General features: G+C 41.2%; 1 protein-coding gene across 1 annotated transcript in view; it reads left to right on the forward strand.

The window, feature by feature from the left end:
* The window catches only part of fmn2b (formin 2b), an 86,813-nt gene that overhangs the window by 55,931 nt on the left and 3,382 nt on the right, over window positions 1-27,500 (forward strand). Inside the window, exons 15-17 of the mRNA XM_017484338.3 lie at window positions 6,198-6,290; window positions 12,985-13,036; window positions 16,655-16,804. Of these exons, the coding sequence (XP_017339827.2) occupies window positions 6,198-6,290; window positions 12,985-13,036; window positions 16,655-16,804 (295 nt within the window). The remainder of the gene's footprint in view (window positions 1-6,197; window positions 6,291-12,984; window positions 13,037-16,654; window positions 16,805-27,500) is intronic.

Below are 27,500 nucleotides of genomic sequence, written 5' to 3' on the forward strand. Positions count from 1 at the left end.
GAGGTGCCACACACACACACACACACACACACACACACACACACACACACACACTCTGTCTGTGGTCCATCCTGTATCGAATTGAAGGTCGAGACAAATCTAAAGTCATGTCTGTGTCGTCTGTCTCTCATCTTAACGGCTCTTGCGTGTTGCCCGTCTCTCCGGTCCTCTCCTGGTTGCATTTAGGCTCCTCGTAGAGTCTGATCCGAACCATCTGGCCCTGCAACAGTATTCCCCGAGAGCACTGCTGAGTGCTGAACACTTCTCCTCTCTGAATCACTTCCTCTCGGGCAAGGCCGATCATTACACTCAAGAACCATCACGCCTCTTCAGAGATGATCCGACTCTCTTGCAGGGCTGAGAACACTTACACTGTTACACTTTTCTTAGACTCTTAAAATTCAATCTTAGTCTTTTTTTTGTTGTTTTTGTTTGTTTGTTTATTTATTTATTTTATTTTATATACACCCCCCCCCCCCCCCCCCCCCCCACACACACACACACTAAACCTTTGGTGCCTTACAGAGTTAAGGATATAGATAGATAGGAACAGTGTCAAGGTATTCATCATGCTAATTATAAAATGATTTGCTGCATCTGAAGTTTCAAACCTATATAACCTATAGACATGACAAATTAAAGTCATGTTCATATCTCAGTGCTGCCACTGCGGGGCCCTTGAGCAAGGCCCTTAACCCTCAACTGCTCAGTTGTAGAAATGAGAGAGATGTAAGTCGCTCTGAATAAAGGCGTCTGTCAAATGCCGTAAACGTAAAGGGAAAAACCGTCATAACGTGTATTAGAAAGGTTTTGGGCTACCATAAGCCACCAGAACAACTTCTGTTCACCTCTGCATCAGTAACCGTAGCGATACTATGAACACCACACCGTTCGTCCAGATCACTTTCCGCTCTGTGTTTCGATGATCGTGATCGAGAGCGCTGACTAACACATCTCAAATCTCTGGCAAGTGTTCGATGTGCTTGCGATCTGATGAGTGAAGGGCATCTTAATCATTTTCGTCCACATCAAACCTTTCAACGAGACCCCTTGCCCTGTGGATGGGGAGGGGCATCCTAGAAAGAGACCACGCCCGTCTGGATATTTTTTTTTATTTTTATTTTATTGACATGATGAGCACTCAGAAGGACTGCTGTACTGATTCGGAAACACACTTCCCTTTAAAGGGACAAGTAGACGCCAACCATGTCGGTGAAAATAAACCCGTACCGCATAACAAGAGCCACTTGTTTTCGTCACCATGAGCTTTAAAACGCATCGAAGAGTGATTTTTTTTTTTAAATATATATATTTTTTACTTTATTTCCCTCTAATTATCATACGGTTTTTTTCTAAGCACTAATTTAGAGATTTGGTTGGATCGGCGTGCTTACTCATTTTTAAATACTCAACTGTAGAACATTTGTGTAGAATTTCTGCGTAATTTGCACAGTAATAAAACATTACTAAAACACAACTCCAGCTGTTCAGAAAGCTTTGCCTGGCAGTGTATATCCTATAATCTAATTCTGCATTTAGTTTATTCACATAAGTGTGAATAAATAAGCTTTAACTAAATTGACTTCACACGCTTCCCCTCTTTCTCTTGCTCTCTCTATTTCACACACATTTACTTACACACACACACACACACACACACACACACACACACAGCGCTTGTCAGATGTGGCTCCTCTGCTATTAGCCGTGGAGTTTGTCGTCTCATTGCAGGGAAGCGCTGCATGGGTCTCTGGCAGCCGTTTGATCTCGCATGGGACCAATCAGACCCGGCAGCGCTCCCATACCTCTGTTATGACTACCCTACAGAGAGAGAGCGCACTAATGGCACAGAATGAGATGGAGAGAATGAGATCGGTGTGCCGAGAGACCGAATGATACATGAAGCTGCAAGCAAAAAGAATAAAGATCCAGAGGCAAGATGTTTAAATCAGTTTGGCTTGTCTTCATTTTCCAAACTGCAGCTTGGTCTTGGATGACGCTTTGCCGAGTCTTTAGCTTTCCATATATTCTTTGCGTACAGTGAAGATACAGAAGTAAGCCATGTCATTTTCAACGTCCGGAGCAACCTTTTTATTCACAATAATGTATAAACCTTTCACTTATTATGTACCAGTCGTTAAATGATCCGTCAAAGAAACAACCAGAAACATTGCAAATAATTTCCACAGTCTTTATAAAATGCCAACCTACCCAGAATTCAAAAATAAAAGCACAGACTTTATTTTATTTATTTATTTATTTATTTATTTACTTACTTACTTTTAGACATCCATCTCAGTTCTTGAAGACCCTCATCTGTAGTGTTGGCTGCTAGCTAGCACTATCAACTTGCAAATTAAACAAGAAAGAAATGTAGAACAGTACGAGTGCTCTGACACGTACAGTGTTGAGTCCATTCGAATCGAACCGTGGTGCAATTCCCTCTTGCTGCGATCGTTCAGGCAGGTGAGAACACGTGGGTGTGGACCGAAACATGAGTGAGGTGTTCTCAGTCCAGTTCCAAGTGAGCTTGTCTTTAGAGACCATGCTTATAAAGTCATGATTCCTCCATCTTGTAGCTGGCTGGTTTGATTTGCCGCTTGCTAAACGTGAGCGTGTGATGGACATCGGTACCTGTGCTGATGATGAATAGTCATGGCAGGTGGCCATCAAGTGCGTCTTTGAGGCTTGGAAAACCCTGGGAACACCCATTCAGTAAAGCAAATGTTGAGAGCAATCCTCCTTCCTTTAAAAAAAAAAAGTCCAGCATGAATCGTATCTCCAATTAAGTGCTTAAACATCAAATTGCTAGTCAAATTGCTTCGACTTCCATGCATAAACATCAGCATAAACGCCGGCCCAGCATCCGTGCTCATGTAGGTCTTTGAACGTGGGTTTTAAGCATAAGGTTATTTCCCAAGGTCAGCTATTTATGAGGCTGGAAGTTGTTAACACATTTGAAATGGTTAACAGGCCCTGTCCTCTTCCTTTTCTCCATTGCCTTTTTTTTTTTTTTTTTTTTTTTCGGGCTCTCATTCCTTTCAAATTCCTCTTTTTCTTACCCCTTTCATGCCCATACCCCCCCCATCCCAAATCAATCAGACAGGTCGGACTCAGACATGCTACAAAGCAAAGGTCTCGCTGGTCAAACGGCTCCCGGTCACAGCCAATCAGAGGCCAGGCTATTTCGGGAGACTCTCTCGGTAATTGGACGTGCAAATTTTAGATGCCGTTTGTAGGCTGACGATCATTCACACGACCAAAGGGGCAGGAAGGAGTTAGGTAAATATCTAGAGGCCACCATCACTGGATCGAATTATGTCCATTTACCTTCTAGTCGGATTGTTAATTTATTACAGGAAAGCGCTACTAAATAATTTTCAAAAGTTTCAGCTTTTTTTTTTTTTTTTTTTTTTTTTAAATATATCTGGTCCTAATTTCTAAACTGTTCTAAAATCTGATCCGAGTTGAACATGCGACTCGTGTACCGCACGCTTTAATAAGAACCATTGAGCTGGCCTGAGATCAATGAACACGCGAACGTTCGCTTTTAATAGAGGCTCTTTAAACCCGCCACCTCCTCCTTTGCTTTTGCGTATGATCCCCGATAGGTTTCTCAGTATGTCTCAGGAGTTAATGGTTAGTAGTTTTTAGCGACAACTAGGAGTTTCCAGCGTCATTCCAGCCACATCAGCGTGACCAAAGGGTGAAGAGGTAACGTCTGGGTTAACCGGTCTGAACTCGATATCCCACAGGAATGTCCAGGGTAGAATAAGAGTTTAGTCAGAGCTTGCTCCCTTTTTCGCACGGAGGAAAGGATGGTGAGAAGTAACTGAAACAGGAACAACAGAAGAATGAGGGAAAGTATATTGTGCTGGAATGTCTAACTCTCAAGCAGCCATTAACCAAACCTAATGAATTTCTTTAGCTTGGTGGTGTTGGTTTGTTGTTGACGTTATACCGCTGCTGTATTCTCAAATTGATTTCATTTTCTATAACGGCAGCTCTGACAGTAGTTCCGGCTGTAATTCCTTGTAAATCTCTGGTTTATATCGTGGCGCTTCGTACAGTGTTATTGTTTTTAGGTATATGTATAGCTAGAAATGTATTGTAGAGAGAGAACTTTATTGATCCCTGAGGGAAATGTATTAAATAGTAAGAGCTCATTCACAGGAGCGTGTAAGGCATACACTTCACATCCTGGCTCTTAAAACAAGGTGTGGGATGCTAAAATGTGTCGTATTGCTTTAAACACCATTTTAAAAAATCTGCACTTCAAGTGCACATGACCGTAGCATTTAAAATCATCAAAATGCTATGCATTGTAATAACGATGGACTAGGAGCATCTGTACATCTTAATCTTAACGTAACATGAAAATGCAGTTTGTACATCCGCCACGTTTCGTAGTTCGCCAGTTCGGTAGCACTGTAGAGTGCGTTTGTAGGCACGTGTTAGTACTTTAAGTGAATGAGTTAATAACCAGACCTGTTGAAATATACCTTGTTGTTGTTATGCAGCCTCATTTTCTAGTCATGGAGGTTATTTTGTAATCAGGAACTGAGGTGTGTGTTGTCAGTTGAACATTTTTGCTTCAATGAAACATTATAAACCATTGTTCCAATATTATTTATTGCAAGTTTTCACAGAGCGAGTGTGGCTCATGGGCATCGAGTGGAACACTAGTGATTTTTACTGGAGCTGCACTCTGTGCATCAGCCACAGCTCTCTACATTTCTGCCCGTTGTAGCAGACCTGTCCAAAGAACACCCCACTGATCTGATCACTTCTGCCTCAGGCCCCATCTGCATGTATGTTTGTTTATTTATGTTTGTTTGTTTGTTTGTTTTTAAACATAGTTTTTACTCCTCAGTTTAGGACAAACAAAGCTAATATGAGCTCAAAAATTAGGTTGATTTAATATTTCATCCTGTGTGTAGTCTTGAGAACCGACATCCGAGTAAGAATTTCATTGTACTTCGTCACACATTCGGTGAAGATCAAGTGACCTTGACTCATAAATTATGTCCAGAGACTCAAGAATATCCGCATATCCTCGTCAGAGTTGCGGTTGGCCAAAAGTTCTAAAACAAACAAAATTTCTAGCTCCTCTGTCAGTTTGCTTGGGGAAAAAATGCATTCCTTTTGATAATGATGGAAGAAATATCAAGACTAGCAAAATGCTAATGAAAGCCTGTTTTGAGTTGAAGTATAAACTAACCATAGCAGTTACGTTGCCTTGACAGAGGTTTTACAGTGTTATACATTAAACTTTTTATTATTATTACTATTACTACTACGACTTCTACTATTACTACTTCTACTATTTCTTCTACTATATTACTATTACTACTATTACCACTACGACTACTAGCTCAGCTGCTCTTTCTGTTCCGTTTTCCTAATTTAACCCTGTCCTTATTTCACACATGGACTGACGCTAACTTTTTATATTGTACGTCCTCGATTAAAGACGCGTTCAGCACAATGTGTGCCCGTTAGAGGTTATGGCTGGGGAAATTAACGGAGGTTCACTTGTGCTCATCTGATTGTAATTGGTGTAATTGCGCCATGTTTTGCCCGATGATCAAAGACGCTCTGGCAAGGAAGCCGAGGTCCAGTTTTCCTTCACCTCTGCGATCTTTCCATTCGAAGCTTCCGGAAGGATTTTTGTCCTTATCTAATTGTCACTGACCAGTTCACTTAGCGCACAGTATGGTACGTGACAGACTTGTTCTACCGCAACGGAATCATCCTTCTGTTTTTATAATACTTTTATAGCTGGTTTATTTATTTTTTCCTCCCAAAAGCACGCGTGTATCTTGTATCTAATGGCATAATGGTGAATATTGCTGTAAGAGCCATGGGGATTTCACGTCTGCTGAGAAATGGCTTGCTACGTTTTTGTATCAAAGTCCTGAAATTCCCTTCTGATACATCTATGTGAACCGTTCTTCAAAAAGTATTTATTCGTTTGTTCATACAGTAACGCATTAAATCGCTTCAATAGCATCACGTTATTTCTCAGTGACTCTTGTCAGTAGCAGCAGTACAGAAATATTAAATATTAGACACAAAAGGCAGATCGGCCCCATCTTTATCTTGAGCTGCTGTTAATCACTTCCTTGATTTACTGTGTTTTAGTCATGTGTGACCTACCTTTTCTTTTCCTGTCTCCATTTTCCTTGTTCCCCCAGCATGCACTGCAGAGGTTGAGAAGGTGTGTAGCGTCTCCACTGAAGATCACCTGCAGCCCTTCAAGGACAAAATGGAAGAGTTTGTGTGCCGAGGTGAGTCGCACAGCACGGTTTACTTTACGGTCGTCTTCATTTCAGTGAGGTCTGCATTAATGTAAAGAACTTCTTCTATATCCGGAAAGTTTCACGGTGCATCTTTGAAGTAGATATAAAAAGCGACAGTGAAAGGGAGAACAAATCCAAGCAAAACAACACAGCAAATTGAGCCGATTCTCATTTTGATCGGCTAGTGTGTTTTTGTTTTCTCTCTCTTCTCGCCCTCGTCCGCCCTGACGTGTAAACGCCTGATCATCAGCCATGGGCACGTTGATCTGCACTGCGAACATACCCTCTCTGTGCTCGGCAAAAAAAAAAAAAAAGCATCTTAGCAAGTGAAAATATATTTAGAATAATCCAAATGATCTATCGTCTCCTACTGTACGATTACAATAAATCAAATATTAGCTTATTGAATCTACTTCTAGACCTTTTTTGTTTTGTTTTTTTGCTCATTTCAAACTTTGCGTGTATTTATTTGATTGTATTGGCTTTTAATTTTGCTTCTTTCTAGAAATGAATGCAAAAAAAAAATGAGCAAAATTAGTATATCTACCATTTAAAGCAAGCTTGAAATGAGGGGAATATGGCTCGTAATGGGTTTATTAATCTTCTGTTTGGTTTATTGTAATATTATAATAAACATTCAATAAATTTAAATATATCCAGGATTGCTGAGATGTTGTTTTTTTTTATTATTATTGTTTTTTTTATGGTGTGTGTGTGTGTGTGTTGGAGTCAAAAAGGGAATACATTGCCTAAACGAAATCACTCACTATCCCGTCAGTTCAGCTACACCTCGGAGCATACTCCGTCTTTATCATTTACATTTTTCTGAGCCTTTAACCTTAACTGTCTGAGTCAGGATAGTCTGAGAACATTTGATATCATCATTTCTTGTATACGTGTGCTTGCCTGTGGTGTATAAAGGGACACTTGCATCCCATATCTCCGGACTCTCGAAGGATATTTCTCTAAAGATACATATTTTACCATTGTTTAAGATGTGATACACCAAGATCAACACTTAATTCTGCTGTATTGTATGTAGTTTGTTCTTGGCTCTAATTTGCCTTGATGTCAAACTTGTCTAATACTGATGAAACAAGATTAATTTAGTTGTAGTTTAAAAAAAAAAAAAAAAAAAAAACCCAAGAAAGGATGCATCCCTTCAGGAACAGTTTCTTGATGAAACGTTAATTATTTATAGTGATTTTTTTTTTTTTTTTGTAATTATTGTTATTTAGATCTCGAGCTCACGATTAGTAGAAAGAACATAAATGTAAACCAGCATCTATTTTTATTAAAGGGAAAACGTATATCCGTGTTGGCCGATACTCTGGTGTCCCCAGTATTACTTCCCCAAAAAAATCTCACTGGCAGGTCTTTAATAATACCTTTAGTGATCGATTGTTACTTTTAATTGAAGACCGTTGCACTCGATTCCTTCTGAACAGTGCAGAGTCGGAAGGCAGGTTCACGAAAGCTGCTTGTCTCCTGAGGGCTTTTGGTGAATTACATAGCCGTGTGTGTGTGTGTGTGTGTGTGTGGTCAGCAGTGCGCATTTGTTTATTTACACCAGCGAGCATTTGGTGGAAAAGCATCAGTTTTCGAAGGGTGTCGTTTAGATGTCTCATCGTGGAACCATATCGGAGTCTGAGTTCCCAGGAATTGACTTCCAATTGACATTCCTCAAATTATTTACCCCTCCCCCCTAAAATAAGTGAGTGAGAGGCATTAGCGTATAAATCAAAGTGACCGAGGCATCCTGCTCACAGTGTTGGGTGAAATCGGGTGGTCTGGCTGTGATTAGGAAGCAGAGGATGGTGTTCCACTTAGCCACGTCCCGCTAACGCGTCATGACCCCAGAGCTCCAGCGAGCATGAGATTTTGCTAACCTTACATCAGATTAATCTGTCCCTCTGTGACCCAGGCCTCCGAGCGCCGAGCTGAGGGTCACGCGACGCTGCCGCTGTGAGAAGACGCACACAATCGTCTCTCACACTCTGTAGACTGGGATAGAGCTGTTCAATATCTACGACAGCAGTACGCACAGTGTACGCATGTACACATTTCTTATATCCCAGCGCTAATTAATCCTCTGTTTTGATTGGTCAGATGGTTTTGATGAATTCTTTATCACAGCTTAGCTGACAGTAGTTTCTAGCTGCAAGGCAAATCACAGGTTTATACCGTGTTAATACAATCGGACGCTCCATGTAAACGGATTTAAAATCTGCGAGGAGCACTTTTGGAAGGAGTCTCCAGTGTCAGCGCTTTGTAACTGTCGGAGGTAGAGCTTAACTTTGGAGCCATGAATCAGGCGCTACATCACACCAGCCTGTTGCTGATTATTTCTTTTGAAATTTAGTTCCGTGTGATTTCTCTCGAATCGGCTGTTCGGCATTTATTTATTTATTTATTTATTTTCCCCCACCAAACGTGTGCTGTATCTAGCTGCAGTGAAAATTTTGCAATGATGTGACCGAACACTCTTTCAACATTTCCACAGTAGTGTGACGGTTTGGCTACACCAAGCACACACTACAGCACTTTATTATTACGATGAAGTAGCGCCAACCTATTGTTCCTGATCTGATCTCAGTAGGTGGTGTGCCATGTGGAAATTTCTAGCACTAGCCCCCCCACCCCTTTTCCCCTACTGATATTTGATGTTCTGAGGGTTTTTTTTTTTATTATTATTCCAGGTATGGTAAGTTTATTTTTTTTTATTTTTTTTTTTTACAGGAACAGAGTTTATAATCAGTCAATTAGCTGGCAAACAGAATTGATCCAAATCTGTAAGGTTTTAAATCAATCAACATTCCTTAATTTTCCCTTTTAACTGTACTTTTCTCTTTTAAAAGTTACAAAACAAAAATAGAGCATCTGTTTTTTGTTTTTTTGTTTTTGTTTTTGGCAAAAAATAAATAAATTAATAAATAAATAAAATGGTGCAATGTGGAAAATGCCCCCAACCCCCCAAAAAATGTGGAATGGGCTCTGTAGTTGGTGCTAGATTGTTGCTACATCACATAACCCATCAGTTATCCCGATAAAGGGCTTCTCTCCACGAGCAGTACAAGTTTGAAAGATTCGTGTGACCCTTGATATCGAAACTAATCAAAACCAAACCTGCCAGTTTGTCCTACTTCTTAAAGACACCTTTACTCATCTCTCTCCCTCACACACACACACACACACACACACACACACACACACACACACACTCACGTTCGTCCCCAGTCAGTGGTGAAGACAGAGAGGGGAGGGGGGAACGCAGGGTTCACGGTCTGAACTCCTCTAACCACTACCGGCTTCAATTTGTCAAAGAGCACCCAGGTCACTGACCCTCGCAGGCCCCTGCACTTCATAGGAACCGTTTTGCACACACACTCTCACACTTAGAAAAGCTTCATCATCCTGGTCTGCGTGGCCTTTCCCCAGCCTGGAGCACTAAGACACACTGGCGACGACAATTCACCCTTTTGTTTTTCCTGTATTGTCTTTCACATCCACTTCAAAGAGCCAGCACTCCATTTTTCACTTTGCGCAGACCTTCTTTATCCTTTCTGAAGAGTTACAGACTTATTTAGCATGGAACGTCGATAAACCTCTCATATGCATCCAAACATCTTGCCCCACTCGCGTGTTTTTTTTTTTTTTTTTTTTGACTGATGGAAGAAGTCGCTGCCAAAGCAAATAAAGACGTCACGAGTGAGCTTGACGCTTCGCAGAGATGCACCATTATGCACTCAATCATTTCTTTTATTCCAATATTCAAAGCGCTGTGAACTCTTGCATGTGTATACCCCCTCCACACACACACACACACACTCAACCACCAAACATCCACGATTTCAGAAGTGACGATTCACGGGATGTGTGTGACTGCTGGAGCCGAAAAAACACCACCAGGCGCCTGTGACAGTTCATTTCAGAAAAGCCGCTGTTATTTATAATCACTGGGTAAAATGCAGACTCTGCACTGTCGTCGATTTGTTATTGTTCGAGCTCGAGACGGGTCACGGCGCAGAAGTGAAAGCAGACGCAGAGCAGCGCCTCTGTTATGTCTGCGCTCGCCTTGTATTTCTTCTCTTAAAAAGTCATTTTTGCATGAATTCTTGTGTGTGGAGGAATTTTTCAACTTCAAAAAAAAAAAAAAACGCTGCGTGTATGTGTGTGCTTGCAGAAGGAGGTCTGGCTTTTGTATTTGCTAACCAGTAATGGGTTTTATTTCAGTTTATAGCGAGTTATAGCGTGTTGAATTATTAGCGGGGAACAGTTCTCGTGAACGCGTCCCTCGTTAATGAACTGATCATCCAGTGTTTACGGCCGATTTTTCTAACGAAGCTCTAACTTGCGTGTTCATCACAAGTCTTAAGAGAGTTTATATAAGAGGTTAAGCCTGCAGGTGGTAAGAGATGACCGCGTGTCCCAGCTCACTTCCTGAAGGCGATTGGAAACAGCGAGCGGTACCAGAAAGTCGCTCATTTGGCCACCTGACGATGAACAATTAGCGCCGGCGCGCTGTAGGCTCGGTGGCTTTTTGAGTAGCCGTCTCCGACACAATCGGTCCCACATGCGGAAAGATGAATCGAATTGTTTAGTGTCTGAAGCTGTAGATCTTTGCATTTGATGTGTCTGTGAAGCCCATCTCACTCCACTCGCACTCAGCGGTTTGATATTCTCCTAGAGAGCAAGCCGTAGATCAGAGCAAATTTCATTGTGTCTTCTTTCTTCTCTTCTCTTTTGTGTTTGCGGGTGTGCGGGGGTGTGTTTTACGACCCGCTAGCCGTTACAATGTGCACGGACAAAACAGAAGCGTATTTCATTGCGTTTTTGATGTTCAGAGGGATTTTTATTGTTTAATTAGAAGAGCCAGACGGTCAAAGAGGCATGGTGTGATGGACGTGGCCGTGATTACTGTTTCTAATATGGAACTTAATGCCTTGTTAGGAATTTGGTGAAGGCACAGCTGTATTTTTCTGGTGAGAATAACAATATATAATGAGGTTTGGCTTTGCATCATTCTAATTGGAAAGTGGGTAGATTTTCAGCAGCATGTTAGGTTTTGCTTGAGCCATGGTTTGTCCAAAAAAATAAATAAATAAATAAATAAATAAATAATCTCCAGAGTGTCATCTGTGAGTCTGGAGACAACAATTTAAAAAAAAATTATTTTTTAAAAAATTTTATTTATTTATTTTTTTTAACCTTTTATGACCTGCTAGACGTATTGTATTTGCGTTCTACCTTAAATCAGATTCCAGACCATCCAGCAAATAAAATTGAGTACTTATAGCGAAGAGCATATGCAATTCAATTCAATATTATTTGTATAGCGCTTTTTTACAACGGACATTGTCTCAAAGCAGCTTTACAGAAACAAACACGGCATACTGATTTTAAATGTGTGGATTTATCCAAATCGAGCAAGCCGGTGGCGAGGAAAAACTCCGTGAGATGTTAAGAGGAAGAAACCTTGAGAGGAAGCCGACTCGGAAGGGAACCCGTCCTCATCTGGGTAACAACGGATAGTGTGAAAGTAAAGGAAAGTTCATTATGGTTATAGACCAAAGGCTTACACAATCCTGATGTAGAAGAGGTTTACCATCAAGCAGAAGTAGCTTAGCTATGACACTAACAGCCAAAGCACTGGAGATGATGATGATGACAGAAAACCCGGAAGTCAAACCTGAGGAAATTTCTGCTTGATTTGCACATTGATTTTTATCGCCTGAGGGGAACCTTTGCTGTCAGTCTAGTGCAGAGAACGGGTCTATAGAACTATATTGTGAAATAAATGTGAGGTGTTTTTTTATATAAAGATTAGATGAGCTAAACCTTTTGTTAATCCACTAAGGGAAATAGAGTTGATCCTTTAACAGCACATATAATGCAGTACAGCTGAAAAGTGGGGAAGAAATGAACAAAGTGCGTGCAACAAAACAATAGAAACAGTCCAATTTAAACAGTAAAAACACGAATACAAAGTAAATGTTGTATTTTTGCACTCGTTAGCTACAAAATGTAATTGTACTGAAAAGCCCTATTTAAATAATGAATATTTCAGTTCTAAAAAACGAAATCTCGTTCTTGAGAAATGCGACGTGTAGTATTACAAACCGCAGTTGTGTACACTAACGTCGACCTCATCCTTCTGCAGTACATACGGTCGTTTACACTGGTTTTAGTATTGCACTTTAGACTGATATTAATATCAACTTTTTAGAATTGATTTTAATGGTGTATAAATTTAGAATGGCATTTATAGTGCTTGTTTTTTTTGTTTTAAATGTGAAAATGCTAAACCGCAACCCCCGAGTTAGTACAGTAAAGCATAGCAGTAGTACCACATACACACACGCACATCTTTATGAATCAGTGCTCCAGTTACGAGCCAGATGCCTGGGGTAAAGGAACACACGCTGGTGTAAACCGTTAAGTGAAAGCCGTCTGCACACGCTGAAGCACGAGACCCAGCCAAGCTCTCGGTCCGTGCGTGGAAACCAAGCGGCTTTGATGGCTTCGGTCAGGCTGAATATCACAGCCACGTTAGTGAAATATTAACACACGCATATAGATAGGCTCACATACTGTACACACTCACTTTCACTTTCTGCACATCTGTTCCATGTTTGTGACATAAACATAAAGTGCTTTCATTTGTTTTCTCTCTGTTTTTCAGCTAAACAAGAACTGGAGGCCCAGGAAAGCCAGCTAAAAGAAACTCACAAAACGTAAGGAGCCTTCCAGTCTGTATTCATGCGTGCTGAATCGACCTCGATTCTCTGATGACCGAGTGACTTCTGATGCCATGTTTCTGCTCAACAGCACCAAGAAAGTGCTGATTTTAGGCCTTTACTTGGGTGTCGAACTCTATTGCTGCCCAGGACACACGAGTGCTTGATGAACCGTAAACTAACGCTATTAATTTATTACCGTAGTTCTATCGATTAGCACCAAAATCACAGTTCCTGAAAGTAGAATAGGATGACTTTCGGAAATAAATAAATAAATAATATATGCAGGAACATTTTGGGGAAGAATGATGTAGGGTGAGGATGTCTGGGGTGCAGTCAGGGTACCAGTTCATCCCAAAGGTGTTCGGTGGGGTTGAAGTCAGGGACACTCGAGATCTTCCACTCTAACCATGCAAACCATGTCTTCATGGAGCTGGCTTTGTGTACAGGGGCATTGTCATGCTGGAACCCCTTTATACCTCTTCGTTCCACTGAAGGGAAATGTCAACGCTACAGTATACAGTACAGACGTCCTATACAATTGTGTTCCAACTTTGTGGAAACAGTTGGGGTGTGAAAGTCAGGTGAACACACACGTTTGTCCATGTGGTGTGTGTTCAGTCCCGTATGTACGGTTCTCATCGTGGACTGTCGGGGACGTAGTCGTAGTGCGTTGACGATTAAACCTGAGCAACCTGAGAATGCAATAAATGTGAACCCTCATGCTTCATGAAGGAATTTAACAATGAAGGGTGATCCATGCCAAGTGTAACACTTTTTTTTTCAAAAGTAACAGAACTGACAGGGCAACCTATCCTATCTCTTCTGTCAGTTTTAGCAACGCTGGCCAAACACAATCGTCAGGAGTTCCCCTCACAACTTGTTTAGCTGCCCAATGATGATTCAGTTTGAGAAGCTCATGAGCACGAAAACGAAATCACGTATATGTTCGCATTCAATCTACCAAACGGACTGCTAGCCGTTTTCCAACTAGTGGTTCTTCTCAGATGCACAACTATAAAATCAGATTCTCTTCACCGGTTTCTTCCTGACCGCGGGATTCTAAATGACTTGCGTCCACATTAATAATTCTTGGTGTTTGGTACTCATTCAGCTAAAACACCGATTAGCTGATTTATCTGCTGAATGTAAATTTATTCGGGTTTGTGCTCGGAAAAAAACGCAAGCAACTCTCCTAGTTAGTCAACATGTAAAATGATCACGGACCAGTTTTCGTCGCAGAGCGGTTAAAATTCCAATTTTGACTCCTCCAAAATGTGTTTTCACTTGATCTGCGAATCGCTGAAGGGTTTTCCGCATATACGGATTATTAGAAGAGTTTACACACGAGAATACACGTCGAGGGTGTTCACTTAAGTTTCCCCAAAGCTTTGTTTATTTGTTTTGCGTCATGTTATATTTTCTTTAAAACCCAATCCAAGCTCGCAAGTAATAGGACCGTTTTGATTCTGGTTCCTCTCAAAGTTTATTCCTTATGTCGTTCTGAGGATTTTTCCCCTGCCGTTGTCCTCTCTGGCTTGTTTATTAGGGATCCAAGTTGACGTCCAGGTTCCTGCGAAGTTGCTCTGCGACGACGTCTTGTGAAAAGCGCCGTCGAAGTAATAAGTCAGGTTTTTAGCGCTATGTCGATGAGGAATAGATTAGTGCCACCTCCAAATCTGTGTGTGGGCACACGCTATACTCCGAACCAGTGTTGGGAGGTCAGTAGATTTTGTTTTAGCAACTGCAGAGGTTTTATACATAATTCTTGCTTTTCAAAGCACGTATAAGCTCTTATTACATGGTCTAAATTCCAGTAAACTGAATTACCTCATTGTTGTTGAAATGCACCACACATTAATAGTGCCTGAATATATTTATTTAAAATTAAAAAAAAAAAAAAGAAAAGAAAAAGTGGGTTGCCCATATAATGCGGTTGTTCAGGTTGTAAATCTGGGCTTCTGGTATGAAGCTTAAGCTTGGATCCACAGACAGTATAAACATGTCTATAGACGGAGTCTAACCAGAAAAAACATTGAGTCAATGTAAAGCTTCACATGCACGTATATATTTTACGGGCCATTAGAATAAACTCAGTAAAACGTCAGGTAGGTCCGGTGCGCTGACCGACGTTACCTCATCTCGTCCGCGTGTCTGTTTATCCCGATTCGACCCGACGTACCTACAGCCAAGGGCCTCACGTCACAGATGGCAGAGCAGCGCAGCCTCCGTCCTCCACACTGCCGGTTATTCATATTTTCCTCAAGACAAATGAGTTTTTAAATTCAGTTCAAAACTTTGCCGTCATACTCCAATTACGTGAAGAAAAGCGGTCGCATGGGCGGCCCATGGCGATGTAGCGGGCGTAACTGGATGTGGTGGAAAGCGCAGTAAGGAGTAATGCTGTAATGTTTAGGGCAACACGCGATCTATGAAATTTGACATGTAGTCAAAACATTAGAGTAGCAGTAATTGAGTTACAGAGAAAAACGCCGCTCCCGTAGCGCTAAAGCGTGGCTCGGGTTTCATTGGAGTTTATTCAGAACTTGATATTTTAACAGTGAGCTGTATAGTGAGCAACAGGGTCTATTTTCAGGGTGGCAGTAAAGGGAAAGGCTCGTAAATGCCCCATAATTCGATATATTTATAGGAAATAAGTGCGTCAGGCCAAACTGCTACTGTCTAAAATGTCTAATCGTGATTAATTACGGTTTGAGTATTGTGAAAACGTATGTAATCACTATTATTCAGACAATTTCAAAGCAAACTTTATCGTTTTGAATAAACGGAGAACGGCCACATCGGTCACGGTGTTGAAATATCACAAGCCTGGACTTTGTCGCGTTCCTTCTTTGAATTTCGAAATGACTGCCGCTTTTGATTCGCCGTTAATCGAGCGCATGTTGTGGTGCCTTATTTTTGTTTCGAGTCGAATTGTATTGACTTTAGCGCTCTTGGCGATCATAAGTTAAGCCTCCTTCTGTTGTGCGGTGAAACGATGAAACAAACATGAGTTCGTTCACACCGATGAAACGACCGAGTATAGAAAGCATCAGAGCGTGCTGTGATTCATTGATGCATAAAAATGGGGATCTTTACACATTATTAAGTTCTTCATTTTAGTTTATTTATTTTTTATTTTTTTTAGTAGTTGAGCATAGAGAAATGGAAGGTGGGGGGGTGGGGCGGCATCTTTTTAGAATTGTTTATCTATTTTTATATATATATAAAAATAAATAAATCACTGGAGTTAATTTACAACTCCAATTCGTTTTAGATCTCCGAGATAAGTCACATTCAAGTATAAAATAATTCATATGAAATTACAACTTTAGATGGTTAAATTGCAGTGTATATAATGTTAGTCAAATTTAATAAAATTTGACAAAATTAAATAAAAATATATATATTTTTTTTTTAATGAATTAAGGAAGCCAGCAATTTCAATCATGTTGAAATTCTTGATCATTGTGCAGCTCACTTTACTCTGATTTGCTGACATTATAAAACCAACAGTAGTCCCTGCCCTGTTTTATCATCTTTTCCCATTTATTTATTTATTTATTTATTTATTTATTTATTTATTTATTTATTTAACTTTTCTGTTTCTCGCAGGTTCCTGGAGTTGACAGTGTTCTTCTCTGTGAAGCCTAAGAGCGGCGAGAAAGAGGTTTCGCCCAACACGTTCTTCTCGGTGTGGCACGAGTTCTCCACTGATTTCAAAGACCTGTGGAAGAAAGAGAACAAGCTGATCTTGCAGGAAAGGTGAGCGAACCCTTATAGTGGAATGAAAGTGGCGGAGTCTATATTTAGTCCTCTTTTTCCACGGAGCCCGCTTTGTTTAGTCCAGAATCCGGAGCTGTCCCGAGCTCTCGTCTCTCAGGAATGCTAAAAACGGTGTACGCTACAGGAGACCGTATTTTTGCCCGATGGTAAAGATGGAGCGCGCCGGATTTTAAAAGTGTTCCTGCTGGTTCATCAGGCCTCAGACTGATTTAAAAAGTGTTTTACTCAATAGTCCCTTTCTCAACATTGCTCTGTAAACATTTCTGGGTAAGAGGTAGCAGGGGGAGGAGGAGGGGGCCGGGGTGAAGGTGTGTTTAAGGGCGTCTGCGGTCCGTACAGAGAGTTGGCAGAGCTGTGATGGAGTGTGCCGTTACTTCATACCGTTCTCCACGCTCGTCAGCCTCTGTTTGCAGTCAAATTTACCTTTTTGAGGTGAGAGGTGTGGAGGGTCTCGTGTCTCTCCCACCGGGACTGCTGAAGGGCTTTAGATCAGAAAAGAGCGCAGGGTCAAATTTGTTACAGCTCACACCGGTTCCGGCCTGAGTGATGGACGCCGGCTTTGTAGTGACAGCCGAAAGTGGACTCCGCAGCATTCCACGCATTAGAGATCCCGACACGGAAATGAATCTTCCTCGCCACTTTGTATCTGTGTGATTTAAAACAACTTCTTTTTTTTTTTTTTTTTCTTTTTTTTTTCCCTTCTCCTTTTTAAAACTTAAATCTACAGCCTGTTATCAGAGTATCAGATTGGCCAAGAATTAAATTTACAGTTTTCCTTGTTCGCCATATCTAATCCATCACCCAAGACACATTTGCTTCTTGGATGCTCATATCGCTAACAAGTAAGGGAGGCTTATGACCCCCCCCCAGTTTAGCATCGTGCACTCAGCGTGCCTCAATCATCACACACTCGCATTAAAAACACGGTTTTATTCATAAATCATTCACAGGATACGGGAAAATCCTGTTCAGAGAAACGTCCGTATCCTACGTGCGCTCTTGAGTTTGTGTAAGCTTGCGTACAAGGAGACTTAATAATATGAAGCTTGATTGATTAGTATTACATCATATATATATATATATTTATATATATATAAATATAAATAAATAATTGGCCTGAGTTCATTTGAATACACCGAAACAGCCTTAACATTAAAACCACCTGCCTAATATTGTGTAGGTCCACCTTGTGCCGCCAAAACAGCTCTGACTCATCGACACACGTACTCCACAAGACCTGTGAAGGTGTGCTGTGGTATTTTGCAACAAGACGTTAGAGCAGATCCTTTAAGTCCTGTAAGTTGCGAGGTGGAGTCTCCATGGATCGCACTTGTTTGTCCAGCGCGTCCACAGATTCTCGGTCGAGAGATTTGAGATCTGGGGAATTTGGAGGCCGAGTCAACACCTTGAACTCGTTCCTGAACAGTTTTTGCCGTGTAGCAGGGCGCATTGTCTAGCTGAAAGAGCCCACTGCCATTAGGGAATACTGTTGCCATGAAGGGGTGTACTTGGTCTACAACAATGTTTAGGTAGGTGTTACGTGTCAAAGTAACATCCACATGAATGCCAGCACCCAGCAGAACATCGCCCAGAGCGTCACACTGCCTCCGCCGGCTTGCCTTCTTCCCATAGTGCATCCCGGTGCCGTCTCATTTTGGTCATTTTCACCTTTCTGAGAGCATGGAGTTTTACGTTTAGCCCTAAGCTGTCTCGTGCTCACGCTTGGTAACTTATGGATGATTGGCATTTGTCAACATGTGCACATGGCTATGAAATTTATTTGTAAATCCTGACAGGAATCTTTAGTTCAGCTCGGCCTTTGAAATAAATTCCAAGCAACTGTACTAAAAAAATGGATGCCCAGTATTTGGTTCAGTAATGTTTTGTGCATAAACATGTATAAACTACATCATATCTCATGTATATGAATCCTTTCTAATGTACAAGCTTTGGGCTGCTCCCAGTGTGTGATGCTGACTTGAAGTGTCTCAAAAACCTCTGAAGAATGTTATTCGGCTTCAAGGTGGAGCAGGGACTGTATATTATCTACACAAATGTACAAAAAGGCATCACAAAGCTAAAACCAGTGTGCCAGAGTATCATAAACTATATAAGCATGTCTAAGATACTGTAAAACTCCACACAGATTGATTTGAGATGCGTAAGACACGCAGGCGGCTGAACCAGTGGATATGAACCAGCTTCACTTGCAGGTCAGCTACAGCCTTTTATGTCCAATGGAGGGGAAAAAAAAAATACAAACTTGAGACCGCAAACATGTCTTGGCTGATTAATGACATTTAAGCTAAAGATGAAATGTATACATTTTTTATTTTTCACCAGCTCATTCCTTTAAGTTGCTCCTGTCATGTGTCAGTTTTACAGTGTTTGGCTCCGTGTTAATGTCGGCACCGGTCCGTTTCTCCTGTGCTGTCTGACATACCTGCAAACCCAAAACCTCTCAGGTTTATTTATTTCTCGTCTAAGGGCTGTCGCGTGTTACTGTAGTCGGTATAAAGGGATCCGCTCTGCACAGACCTGACCCGCAACAGTCCTTCTGCAAACGCTGCTCGGCTTTTCCCAAAACTTGTGCCATATGTTTAATATTACGTTACATCTCCTGTCTTTTTTAGAGTTTGCTGAAAACGGGAGAGCTTGTGAAATGACCCGGGATTTATTTTTCTAACCCCCGATAATGAAAAGAAGACTTGATTTGATACAGTTAGCTTCAAGTGGTTTCGATGAGGTTTTGCGATAACGGCACGAGTTCAACAGGTACAAATTAGGCCGGTCTGTTAAACAGAGAGGAGCACAGAGGCTTCTCCATTATTCATAAGGAACCACCGTGAACGAGCGGCCCTATCTGGCTGTATCTGTCCCGAAATGTACAGTTCAGATCGGGTTTCTTTAACCCCGCCGCTCTCGGAAGCCCCCCCTTCTTCTTCTGCTCTTAACTCGTCCATCATACGAGCTTTTAGACTCGGGGCTCTGACATTCTCCACGGAAGTGACTTCTTAAAAAAAATATCGCCAGATCCGTGATTCTTCCCCCTTTCGAGTTATCTGTCTTTGAACAAGCCGGCACTGAATTAATGTTAGATTCCCGATAATGTCTTTGCTCTTTATATCCGACTCTGCTGTTTTGCCTTTGGCTTTCTTTAAAAGCGGTACGCTGCCTACATGGCATTGAGGACATGAAATTGAACTTTCTGGATACTACTGAACACTGCTGCTTGTTCTCAGAGCCACAGTGAGAGCAAGTTTAAAGGATGCTTTATGGAACTATATTTAAAAAATAAAATAAAACGCCGTGTGTGGTTACAGGTTATTGGAGGAGGGTTGGTTTGTGAGGTTAAAGGGGGGATAAAGGTTATGGGGTGTGTGTGTGTGATTATAATAGATAGTATTTACACCTAATATTTTTTTTAGGTCACCAAGACTCCTTTTTCTTCTTCTACATATTCTTATTTTGAATTTTTCTTCTTCTTTTGCTTCTACTTCTTTGTCTTCTTCTAATTCTTTGTCTTCTACTTATTTGTCGTCTTCTTATTTCAAATTTTTCTTCTTCTACATATTCTTATTTCGAATTTTTCTTCTTCTTTTGCTTCTAATTATTTTTCTTCTACTACTACGTTTTCTTCTTCTACTTCTTTGTCTTCTACTTACTGTATTTGTCTTCATATTTCAATTTTTTCTTCTTTTCTTCAACTTTTTTCTTCTGCTTATTGTTTTCAACTTTTTTTCATTCTTCTTCTTTCTTCTTCTACTTCGATTACTACTTCTTTTTCTTGACTATATAAGATATAGTCCCTACTATAACCCTAACCCTACTAATCACTTCAGACCTTTACTATAATTTAACATGAATTATTATCTTGGTCACTTTCTTGGCCGTTCTCAGTGCAGTATGTCTCTGGTATATCTTTACAAGCTTTGTACACAAAATCCCTAATTCTGTTTTTAAAAAAAAAAAAAAAAAAAAAGGGTAAAAATGTTGGCTTTACTTTTCTAAAGTGAATTTTTTTTTTTTTTTTTTTTTTTTTTTTTTCTTGGTAATATCATAACGTTAAAAACATTTGTCATATTTTACTCAGACCAAACTTTTCCTGTAATTTCAATCAACAACATTGACCATTTAGGCCTGAAGGTTAACAGGTTTTGTTTATAAACACATTTGGGAACCCCCCCCCCCCCCACCTCCCAGGCCCCTGTGGGGTGAATTCAACCAGTGAGTTCAACATCTCGAGTGGTCGGATGTGTGTAGGATTTTTAGGGCGTTATCACTGTAACCAGCAGATGAGTGTTTTGGATTTTGGTGTTCATCCAAAACAGAGTCAAAGGATTCTGCAAGGTCATAATTCCTGAGAGAGTTCATCTTCACTTATCATGCAGAGATGCTGCTTATGCGTTCATGTTCAGCAACCCAAAGCCCCTTGTCTGTTTATCTCGGTTGTTTTTGTTGTGTGTTTTTTACCATCGGTCCATCAATCCGTCTCAGAATTACGTGGCTAACTGTAGCATTTGACTTTTTTTTTTTTTTAAAATTATTATCCTTGTTACCACTAGATCAGGGGTGTCCAGTCTAATCCGGAAAGGGCCGGTGTGGGTGCAGGTTTTCATTCCAACCAAGCAGAAGCCACACCGGAGTCTATTGAAAGATTAGATCAACTGATTAAGCAGGTGGAATCGGGTGTGTCTTCTGCTTGGTTGGAGTGAAAACCTGCACCCACACCGGCCCTTTCCGGATTAGATCGGACACCCCTGCACTAGATGAACCGATTATATGTTGGTATTGGTTCAAGCACGGTCAAGATATATCGTAAGGGTATTTCAGGCATACAAATTAGTAAGAAGACGCGGCGGAGGCATCCCCGTCGACGCTGTAGACGTCATTGATGTATTCCTTTACATGGGCAATCCTTATTTAAGTAGTATTTAGGAAAAAGTCAAAAATCATGCGACGTGCTATCTTAAGTAATAAAAGCCATCTAAGGAATCTGGATATACATGTATGTCTCGATCGCATGAAAGGGCTTACTGCTAGTTTTTGTTCTGTTCCTGCGATATCATTAGTAGTTGATGAATATTATGGACAGGAATACATTAATCCTAGTGTTTTTCTGCTCTAATATTGTTTTTTTTTTTTAAACTAGTGGCTATACCAGATGCCTTGTATCTGTATCGAATTAAGGTTCCCACCCCTAGGTTTTAGTCTTAGTGTTGTGTAAAGGACTAAATGGAGCTGTGTTGTCTTTGGCAAGATGGAGCAGCTTCTTCAGTTGCAGCTATTGTAGTTGTGACACTTTTTTCCTGAATAGCGTCACTTAGCGGAGCTGCATGTGCGATGTGCTCGTGAATGATTTATGAGCGATCTCCGCCAGCGAGAAAGAGCTCCCGTTCCTCTTTCAGCGCATTTGTTCTCTCGTCTGTGCTGCACGCCACTCCTCAGCGATAAGGTGCCACTTTGCTGAACAGAGCGCTTCTTTATCTGACGGGGCAAAGTGACAGCTTTTGACTCTTTAAGTGCGCCTCTCTCAATAGCCCCCTGAGCACCGAGACACCAGATAGATTAGTTCCCACCGGCAGACACGGCAGTGTTGCCTTTCTCCTGACATTTGCTGCCCCTCTTAATCAGGAGATCTGTCTCTAAAGTGTTTGTCTTCACTCTCCAATGGCACCTAAAGCCCCAAAGAATTCCCCCTCCATCTGTGTCACTCAGCCCCAATTTGTCATGAATCGTTGTCGTTTGCGCACTCGAATAGGAAACAGGGGGGAGTTTAGAGGCGTCCGGCCTGCACACCAAAACCGTTAAGATAACACTAAAGATGCACTCGTTTTGTACATCCTTTTCATTTTCTGTTCCTCCTGTTCGTTTTCTTTTTTTTTTTTTTTTATACTTTAGTTCCGTGTGTGTGTGTGTGTGTGTGTGTGTATATATATATATATATATATATATATATATATATATATATATATATATATATATATATATATATATATATATATTCATATTCCCCCATTTCTTCTGTATTTTTTGTTCTTTATTTTTTCTTATGTTAAGTCTCTCTGTAAGAAACAGATATTAAAGCCCGTGTGTGTATATGAAGTTGACCCCGGTCTCAGGAGAGAGCTCATATGTTTATTTGTTTCTCTAACCCTCCGTCTGCTTAAAGGCTCGACTTGGCTAAACACGGGCTTAAGTGGAACTGCCTCGAGCAGCGAGGTACTCGACTTTCTCTTCAAAACAGCACTCGCCCGAAGTGGACATCACTCGCCGGCGTCGTTAAAGAGTCAAGTTTCACCGTCGAAGTTCATTCTGGTGTCCTCGGCTGTAGGAACGTCATGTTTTAACACTGAGCAAAGTAGACTTGTCGAGTAGAAAGTGGACTGTATTTAGTTTAGTAAGTGTGCGAACGCTAATACGCCATCAGGGTTAAGTGTCTTTCAGTTCATTATAGGGCTTTATTTGAAGTTGAAATATTCCACAGCTGGAGCAACAGTTTTAGAGCTGGAGATTAAAGCGGTTGACTTTGACCCTTGCTGTCTCTCAGAATTCATTTCTGGTGAATTCTTTAAAGCGCTGTCGTAGGAATGTGGCGCTCCGAGCCAGTCCGTCGGATAAGCTGTAGCGTTTGTCGAGCTGAAGGACATGGAGATTTCTGATACGAGAACCTCCCGTATAGTATAGATTGGTGTCGGTTACTTGCACCTCAAGCTTTAGACTGACCTGCTACAACGCTTAAGGTTTCATGTACCAAGGATATCAAATCAAGTTGTTTATGTCCAGTCAACACTGATGCAGCTACACATCCAGTATATATTCAATGTATATTTATTTGAATTGCTGCTACTTAAATGTCGATAACTGTGAATGCTGAGTATCAGCGTTTGTCTTTGCAGACATCCTGAAGTGCAGGATCATTCTAAGGAATCAATCGTGTTTTGTTACTTTTGTACTACAGGCGTATTAATTAAAGGAGGACACAGCGTACTTTTAGATTCATTTATAGATGCGGTTAATGTTTTGAAACATCATGTTCCCTCACCAGCTCCTTTTTTTTTGCTCGTCTCATGAGGTCAAACTAGACAAAACAATGCAGCTGATCACGTTGGAAAAGATGCAGCTTTTCATCAGACTGTTACAAAATGCTGACACCGGAGACTCCTTCCAGCACCGCTTAAATAAACATCTCCTTACAGAAAACGTTGCCATATCAACAATTACATGTTCCTTTAATCCATTCATTAACAAGTACATCAATATAAACCTGCGATTTGCCTTGCTAGAACTACTGTCCGAGTCGCTGTGTTATAAAATTCATCAGAATTGAGCATGTAACAGCTCTTTGTTTGAAATATGAATCTCATGTTTATTAGGTCCCTTAATCACATTAAAGTACTGTCTATGGTCACCACCTCAAACCCTGTGGAACTCCAGGATGCTATTAGAGCAGCACTAAATGTTCCCTGAGTCATCGAAAGGTCATCCTGCGTTACGTAGGACCTATCAACCCATGTAAGAAACACAAATTACCATTACAATCCACTACCAAACCATGAGGAACTAATAGAAACCTGTAATGGTTTCCTTTTTTTTTTTTTTTTTTTTTTTTTTTTTTTTTTTTTTAAAAAGAGGTCGTCCCCCCCCCAGCAGTGTCGTGTCTGTGGAGCTGTTGGTGCTCTGCATCTGGGGATCAGACTTGGAGTTCCACACTTGGATCAGAGTTTGTGGAGCATGTAAATCAAATCCACATTCATGGCAGATAAGTGGTGTCTGTCCTCTTCCTGCACTGTTTTGGTTTGTGATCCTGCTGTGAACTGGTTCAACCAAGCGATTCAAGCTCCCTTCTTCCTCTGTTGCACGTCCATTCGCTTGTCGCCTCTCTCCCTCCTTCTCTCCCTCCCAGCCAGCCGTCCCCCATCCCTATCCTGGTAAGTGTCAACATTAGCCCCCGCTGCTTCCTTAATCATCACTGAGAGATCGTTCTGGAGCGGATGGCGACCCCGTGAAGTAGCAGCACCATATTTGGAGCTTCAGACTCGGCCGAACTCGGGCTCCTGATCCTGACGCCCTCGACCACAGCAGGGCTCACTCGGCGCTCACCTCATCCCCCGGTCAGGCTTAACGCCTGCGTGCAGTCGAAGGGTCTCTTTGTGTTTTGTGCGGTACAGAAGAGCACGGTGTTTAAAGTAGCCAGCTACTGCTCAGGCAGATCTCTGAGCCCCGGCTGCCTTTTACAGGCTTCCCATAATTCTCAGAGGCGTAAACACTTCAGTGCGCTATCATGGCCTGCTCGCAGACGGCCCTCTCAGCCGCCAAATTCATCTCGTCCAAAATGATCTGTTTGCTCTTAGCTACTTTTTTCCAAACCTTCCGAGCCACGCTTCTGCCAAGAGAGCTACGTCTGGGTTATGGCCTTTTCTCATTCTGCAAAATACGTCTTGTTTTATGAGACTCGGCCCCGCAAAAGCTTTGCATCTTATTTTTGCTTTGTGATCATTATTATTATAATTTTTTTTTTCTTCCCACTTTCCTGACTCTGCCTCCCGGGCAATGATGATGATCGATTCTGTTTTTTAAAAAAAAAAAAAAAACTAAAAATTAAACGGCTGCCAGCTGCAAGTCAGAAGCTGTTAAGGAAAGTGAGTTGGTGCCAAACATTAATGATTTTAATGGGTTTGACTGTAAAGGAAATGGCTGGGGATTTTGTAGTCTGAGTACAAGAACAGAGGTTTTGTCATTTTTAATCCTAACACTTCAGGTCCTTGATGAGGCTAGAGTTTCCATATGACACTAATTCACATCAAACCGCCTGTTCTTTTTATGACAGACTTGGAAACACATTTGCAAGAGCAGAGACACTCATAACACCACCCCACCACCTACCTCACCATGTACCTTACACACTTCCCTTATCAGGATATTATGCACGTAGACAGCAGACTTTTTTTTTTTTTTTTTTTTTTTTTTTTTTTTTTTTCCCCCCCTCCCCCCTTCTTTTTCTTCTTCTAGCATCAAAGCCTGCTCCCTATAAAGCAGGCAATGTGTTAGTTACTTGCTCCCATTTACTGCTGCGGTTGCCCAACACATCTCCAATTATGGTGCTGTTCGGGCTCTTTTGGCTCTTTTGAAGGTTTCGAGGTCAAGGAAATGAGAGTTGAAATGCCTGCCATCCCACCCCGCGCTCCCTCCCCCAGCCTCGTTAGAAAGAGACAGCGGAGACACGGACGGTGTCAGGAGTAAAAAGTGTCTAAATAAATCTGCTCGAGGTCTCGTTTAGCCGTTCGCTTCATGAAGGTGCAGAGCCGTGAAGCGCTTTCAGAGCGGAAGCGGCGAGAGAAGCGAGCGTGTCTGATTTAATAACCCCAGACCACACAGATTGGGCGACGTGGAAATCTGTCGGGTCCAATTAACTCCAGTGTGGAAGAGTCGCCCCTCGTGTGTAATCACAGCTTGTGGACCGCACGGAGGTTATACAGAGAGAAAGGGGGGTGGGGGGAGTTTGGCTCGGGATTAGGCAAGCACCAGGCACAGAGAGAGATGATATGCACACCCTGGAAACTCGTTGTACCTGCCAAACGTCATTAACGGTCAGTAAACTTAGTGTTTGGCGAAAAATCTCATTTACATCATTTTCCACTTAGCCGAAATGCAATTGGTCAACAAGCCACGTTCGGTGTCCAGCGTCTGGCTCGCTAGAGACACGAGTCTAACCAAAAAACAATCCTCAGGAATAACGTTCCCAAATCAGTTTTTACATCATTTTATAAAACGGCCAGGATAATCGCACGTTTAAAGAAGGAAAACATTTTATTTATTTATTTATTTATTTATTTTTATACAGTTCTCATTGTCTAGCCACAAATGATATCAAATTACAGGACAGATTTTGGCTGAGATTGGCTTGCATAAAAAGCTAGCTGCATTAGTAAAGTAGCTCCCAAAGGTCAACTGTATTTGAGGTAAGAAGAACATTCTGGAAGATTTATCACCCATCACTAAGGTCAGGGTCTGCCTGTAATGTTCAGATAAGTGTCGCGTTTCAGTGTTCGAGTTCAAGTGAGCACTGAGAAATCATGAACAGGCCACGTGCAGAACCGATGGTGCTTGTGACCTAAACTTACTTAAATGTTTCAGTTCTGGCTACGTACACTACCTGTCACTGTTGAGACACACTCATTCTTTATTTTTAGTGGGTTTTTTTCCCCCCACATTTTAGAAGACTCTGGAGTAACACAAATGGAACTGTAGGAATTATGCTGTGATAAAAATTATTTTGGATTTTTTTTAGTAGTTTTTTAGCATCTTCAAATAGACGCCATTTCTGCCTAGAATTTTTGAGATTTCTCACCCAATTTCTTGAGGAATTTCCCTGAGGTGGTTTTTAATCAGTATTAAAGGAGTTCACACCTACGCCGGACACTTATCGGCTGCTTTTCAGAATATTTTGCGCCAAGTCGTCCGTTTATTTAAAAAAAAAAAAAAAAAAGACAAATAACTCAATAAAAGATTGATATATATTTTTGTAAATAAAATGTTAGTTTTCTAATGAAAGAAATTATCAAACGCTTTTTAACATCATGAGAAACATTTCAGACGAGTGTCCACAAACTTTTGGCTGTGTGTGTGTGTGTGTGTTAGTGCTGGCTGTTACTGAGGATTAGTTGTGTATTAG

Source organism: Ictalurus punctatus, chromosome 13, assembly GCF_001660625.3.
Source record: "Ictalurus punctatus breed USDA103 chromosome 13, Coco_2.0, whole genome shotgun sequence".
Lineage (NCBI taxonomy): Eukaryota > Metazoa > Chordata > Actinopteri > Siluriformes > Ictaluridae > Ictalurus > Ictalurus punctatus.